This window comes from Podospora pseudopauciseta, assembly GCF_035222475.1.
Source record: "Podospora pseudopauciseta strain CBS 411.78 chromosome 2 map unlocalized CBS411.78m_2, whole genome shotgun sequence".
NCBI classification, from domain to species: Eukaryota; Fungi; Ascomycota; class Sordariomycetes; order Sordariales; family Podosporaceae; genus Podospora; species Podospora pseudopauciseta.
Genome location: NW_026946663.1, coordinates 2,796,422 through 2,802,421, shown reverse-complemented (window position 1 = coordinate 2,802,421; position 6,000 = coordinate 2,796,422). Strand labels below are relative to the sequence as shown.

General features: G+C 50.3%; 1 protein-coding gene across 1 annotated transcript; it reads left to right on the top strand.

Annotated features, from left to right (window-relative positions):
- Positions 1-4,528: 4,528 nt before the first annotated feature.
- On the top strand, positions 4,529-5,248 carry QC763_0038090 (uncharacterized protein; the record flags this gene model as incomplete). The annotated part of the gene is made up of 2 exons (XM_062905582.1): positions 4,529-4,945; positions 5,000-5,248. The coding sequence occupies 2 exons, from the start codon at positions 4,529-4,531 to the stop codon at positions 5,246-5,248; spliced, it is 666 nt and encodes a 221-aa protein (XP_062768652.1).
- Between the last annotated feature and the right edge of the window lie 752 nt (positions 5,249-6,000).

Sequence of the window (6,000 nt, the reverse complement as noted above, 5' to 3'; positions counted from 1 at the left end):
CGCCAAACTGCACAATTTGTCCGCGGTTGTTTGAAAACGTATAAGGCAACCCCGGAGCTTCTTGCTTTATATGACGCTGGGCAACTTGTTCTATGCAGTAAGGGTGCGGCGGGAAAATGACAATGTTGGGAAATGGCAATGTGGAACGATGTTTGACCACTTATAATGCATGTACTTAATGCTAGCCCCTATTCTGCAGTTATGTAGAAGCTCTCCGCATACGAATTCGCTCCCCCCCACCAATGTGTGAGCCTGTGCTCCCCAGGTCCTTGGTCGTTTCTTGTGTGTTCTGTGCTGTCTTGATTGCTCCCATCCCACCAGTGTGTAAGCCTGCTCGTGTGTTCCGCAGAGTTGGTACGCGTCCCTCCCTCCCAAGCATGCTCCGTGCTGTCTTGATCGCCCCTTGAGGATTTCTCAAGTGGGCCAACATTAGTTGCTGAATTTTACTTACCGTAAGGGTGCATACGGAGGGTAGGGCGGAAAACTCGGCTGCCATATCCTCCAACCGCCGGTCGCCCTCTCCTGCATACCAGGACGTAAACATTTCCTGTATGACCTCCTGAGTTGGTTTGGGAAGCTCTATTGTAACGTCTACTCGTCCAGGACGAATAAGGGCGCCATCCAAACGTTCTGGGTGGTTGGTTGTGATGATGATGACCTGGCCATCGTTGACGGTTGCAACACCATCAAGAATCTGCAAAAGGCCTGCAAGTGTTACCCCCTTCTGCTGGATTAGCGGAGACTGCTGGATATCGCGAGAATGACTGACGTCGATACAATCAATATCCTCTAACAGCAGTATGTTGTTCCTTTCGACCTTTTGGGCTAGTTTTAGAAGAACAGCGTCGTTGAGCTCCGGGTCGGAAAGACTGAGGCAGTCTATTGTGCGGTGAAATGTGGTCGAGATAGCCTTTGCCATCGTCGTCTTGCCACATCCTGGCGGACCGGTGAACAAGAGCCCGAGTTTGTACGGAATCCCAAGGCGGCGATATTTCTTCTAGGTTTCGGGTTCGGAGAACTCATTGACCTTGTTGATGGTGCAATCTTTGGTAGCTTGGTCAAGGTATACCGTATTCAGAAAACGCGGCGATGCTTTCTGGAGCGGTCTCCACCCAATCGAGCCGAACTGGACGTGCGGAACACAGATGCCCGGGCCATGTGTACGGATAACAAAGGCCATAAACGCACGTAAAGCTTTCGACAGTTAGCTCGCAGTTTCATAATTCTATTTGCCGAACTCACTTTGTAGATTCCCCCTTCCCCAGGTGCTGCACCAGATCTCGACTGCTGTTGCGGGGTTCTCTAGTTTTGGACCACTTGACTCGAGACGTCTCGCGCGTAAACCCGTGTCTTGCCACTTAAAATCGATGGGATGACCGTAGCGGGGACCAAAGAAGCCCTGTTAATGTGAGCAGGTTGCCAATTGTATCCTCAATGGTTTAGCACCCACCCTGACAGTATCCTGATCACCTGGAATCCAATAGCCGTCGGCAGTTTGGACGCACGTTTCATCTTTTTTGGAATCACGCTTTTGCAGGAGGTATATTTCCTCACTGAATTCATCCATACGGAGTTGGTTATCGTCATTGTTTTCGGCGATCCAGCGCAGAATTTGGTAGTACTGTGGCGATCTCTCTGTGATAGTGATTTTGGCTTGTTTACGCGACCAGAGAAGACTGAGCGTATTTAGCGTATTGGGAATTATTGGGGACAGCAGCTGAATTGCGAAAATTAACAGAGTAATGTCCATGGTTGGTGGGGTTAACGGGCATGGAGTCCGCAAGCAAGGAAGGCATCTGAGACACGAGGAAAAGAGTGCAAAAATGCTGGAAAGACACCTCCACGAGACGCTTACATACGCACGGGATCAAGTGAACACTGAGCATCATGTGACTTTCCAGTTTTCCTTGTCGGTATGGTTGCGGGAATCTAAGTCTTCCATTTAATCATTGCAACAATGTCTAACTGCTCAGAGGGCATTTTCGGTGAATAGCCGAACTTCGGCCCGAGTCAGACGGCCTCTGACACTTCCGAGGAGGAGTTAACATATTGTGGCGCTTTAATGCGGGCATGTTTTCGTGGTTCCGGATTCGGAGGCGTTTGCGAGCTTGAGTGCCGTCATCCGGGATTTGGGATACTGCTCTGTATAAAATCAAATCAATCACCATGCTTTTCGAAGAGCAATTGACATTCCATCAGACCACAAACATGAATAACCAGACCGCTCTAATTTGCATTTTAGTAGACATTCTAATCTCTCTTATTTCCTGCATCATCTCTGTCCTGTCGTACCAACACTCCAAGAAAGAGTTCCGCCTGATCTCTCAAAATCTGAAAAGCATTTCCACATCCAACGGGGCATCAACTACCCCGCCGAAGAACCAGACAAATACTCCTGCAGAGCATCACCAACAAAAAGCCTACGTGCCGTACCCCGGACGACCGTCATATACCTATGCACCTTATGGGACTCGGGTCGAGGGGTATGACACGGATGAGTTGCATTTCGATGGGGCATCTCCCAATTCTGCCCCACGCAAAGCAACGATTTCTGCTTACAATATGCCGCGAACAAGGTCCCTCACTGCCGCGCATCCCCCATCTCGGCAGTAACCTGAGGTTTTTTTTGTCGCCTGCAGGTGACTGGCCATGCGGTTGCGGTCGCTCATGGCCGCCAGTTACTAGCCCAGCGCGACCCTGAATTTACGTGCAATTTGTGCGATTCTTCTGGGTCGCAAAGTAATGACCATGGTACTGGGCAAGCCGCACCATGTTGCTGGACCATCGAGACCCAAACTGAGCCCGTGGCGGGTGGTCTGGGACCAACAACACAGACATTTGTAACAGCAGGCGACCAACTGTCCGATTTTAGATTAGTGTTTAATTTAGGTATTGTCTTTCCATTTGCCAAGTTGTCGCGTTCTTGGCTGCGCACTGTGTGCCACCTTCCACAAGTGCACGCGCACACTGTGAAAAGACATTGGAGAGAACATCTATCTGCTCTCGGACACTGAAAAACAATACCGGAACACCTGCAGGGTCGATTTCTTCATCCCCATGACCCACCACGCAGTGCTGATCCCGATGATTGACTGATATATAGCATCACATCGTGCTGATCTTGACAATTGAGGTCCACCCAAGTTGCCTGTAATCCCTATTTTCCACCCCTCAGCTTCCTTACGATGTGCCAGTTTGACAGGTGAGTTAGCCAGGCCATGATAATAGGTATATTTTAACATAGAAAGCGAGAGTACACGTCATGCGAACATATTGCTTGGCTGAAACTCCAGTCATGCCAGTTCTTCGACAGAAGATGCAAAGTGCTTGATGTGGTGCGGTGGAAAGAACTCAATGAACATTGCGGTAACTCAGCCCAAGATGAGCGTCTGTGGCAATTTCTGATGCTATCAGGAATTGCAAATCAAAACAGGCTTTTGTCCCAAAGTTTGATATGGCTCTGATTCTCAGCTACGCACGTCTAGGAAAAAGGAGGCGTGGGATTTCAAATGAGACTTCCGTTAGCAAGTAGCCCAGAGGTTGTGTTTCAAATGAAAAATTGTCCGACATCAGTCGGGGGCGCCTCGAGACCCCGAAAAATTGATGCCTGACCATCACGTTGACGGGCGAAGAAGGAAGGAAGCCTGACCATCACGTTGACAAGCGAAGAACGAAGCACGGACCACAACACCCCCCCCCCCTGGTGCGACCTTCGTCAATTTCAGACCAGGGTAGACCCCCCTGAACCGCTGTTTTCAGACGTTGATTGGTTCGCAAGCTGCAAGTCCCCGCACAAGGAAACTTCTTGCGTGGCTATTGAACGACGCATCGTGTCTCAATCATCTCGCGGCTCCCAACTCGGCTGGTATCTTAACCCCCACCTTCTCGCCCTCACCAAACAGGCCATGGAACTTCGGAATATGGTATCGCAGCAGGGGGAGGATGGTGCATGGGCAACACTTCGCACAGTGCAGGAACGTTCCAACGTTCCGACCAAACACAATCCTGAACCACTCGTCCGGCTGACAGCCACAGCCAGGTACTCTAACGGAGAGACCGCTTTCGACGCTGCGAAAGTAACTATTGCAGGCATTGTACGATTAGCCAAGTACTGCCGCTCCTCAGAATGGACAAACATCTCAAAATTTGGAGGCGTGCAGAAAGCCGCCTTCCTGTGGCTAAACCAAGCAGACCTAGACCAGGATGGCTATTGGCCACATTACTATAATATTCTGTGCCGTAAAGAGGTTCATTTAGCGAGACAGTTTCTGTTGGGTACGGAGATGGCTTTCTGATACCCAGTATCTAACTAACAGTTCTAGATGTTACGTTAATGAAATGGCAAGACGACATCCATGGCCTCGTCTCCCGGGCTACCTCTTTCCAGCAGGAGGGCCCCTCCTCGCGTCCCACCCCTGCTATTCCTCGGGTGGCTGCAGACGAAAGAAGGAACGAAACCTCCTGGAACCCCGATGAGCACTGGCAGCCAAAGTGTGATTGTTCGGATGATAAGCAGGTCCTTGCACGGATGCGGTCCGACCTTGAGGAGGAGATCCCAGATGCGAGGGCGGAAATCCAGCAAATGAGTGGGCTGAGCCTTTCCATGCTGGCACGGTCCAGATCGGATATGGAGGGTGTCGATCGGCGGAGCTTGTTTGAGGTGTATACTGAATTGTGGCGTGCGTGGGAGCAGAGCGCAACCTTTCAAACCGAGGCAAAAGGCAAACGGCGTTTATCAGTTTGCATTTCTGCGGACTTGGACTTGGCCAAGTTTGGTGACGTTGACTTCAGAATCAAGGTGGACCGGTCTCGTGGGCTGGAAGTCGCCAGCAAGTTTAGGGTTCCAATTCACACCTGCACCAAGTCACTCAACCCGCCTCGCGAGAGGCCATCCGAGGCGGGCAACATCCCCGGCCCCAGTGGCGTGCTTGAAGTTCTGTCGGTGGTATGTGATTGAGGGGGGTGTGCCAGGAATGCAGGGTGCTGACACGGGTCACAGGATAGCAGCCGACTTGAGAATGATACCAAGATGTACTTCTTCTTCAAGGTCATCAATGTTTCTAGCCCGCTGAGGATTACGGTACTTGAGGGGCAGGCCGTCACTGTGCGAGACCGCCATGACCTGCTCTGGGTTTGGATACCTGCAGGTAACACTCCAGCTTCGACAGAGGTACCCAAGGGTGTGTGCATTGAGGTGATCAATGCAACTATTCGGACACAGGCTTTGGAGGATATGCGCCTTGACTAAAGGGATGGCTGGCGGTTAATCTTCTTAACTCTCCGTTTTCGATTCAAAGGGGTTGGGTATAACGGAGGAAGAAGTCTCGAGCTCTGGAAGGTAGATACTCGATGCTGCAGGAAACATGTCCCCAACCACCTTTGCGTGCAGAAATTGCTCTGTAGGTAGATATCCGTGATTGGTTATGTCACCGAGTGCCAGTCTTCACGGTGATTGCTTTGGGTTGCAGCACGGCAGGCCCGACCTTGTTATTTTGGAAAGATGGGCTCCCTTGAAACATCTTACGTGGTTGAGTGTGTCAATGCAGGGTTTGCCATGGTCAAAATATTACTACAACTGCGTCACTGGACTGGAAGGTTTTAGCACAGGCCGCAGTTTGCTGAGGAAACTGGAGCTTATGAGAGATAAGAGGTGGGAGCGGGTTCTGATGTTGGGAAGGTGGATCAGTACGCTTGGCTTTCCGCTTCAGTATAATGACAACTGGTTTTGAACTATCAAGTTTCTTTCAATCCTTACGGTGGTGATCATGCCATTTTAGTGGGAAATTTGGTTCGAGGTTGATCTAACCATAGGCGCCAACAAAATTGAAGACCTTCGTGATCAGATATTTGCCATTATGGTCTTTAGCGGTATGAAAATACAACACGTTCTAGAATCACATTTTGAAACCGCAGAGGAGGAGGAAACAGAGAGTACAGGAGGCACGTTGACCACAGGTTTATTTATATCTTCTGCAGCTTCTACCGTGCGAAGATCTTCGT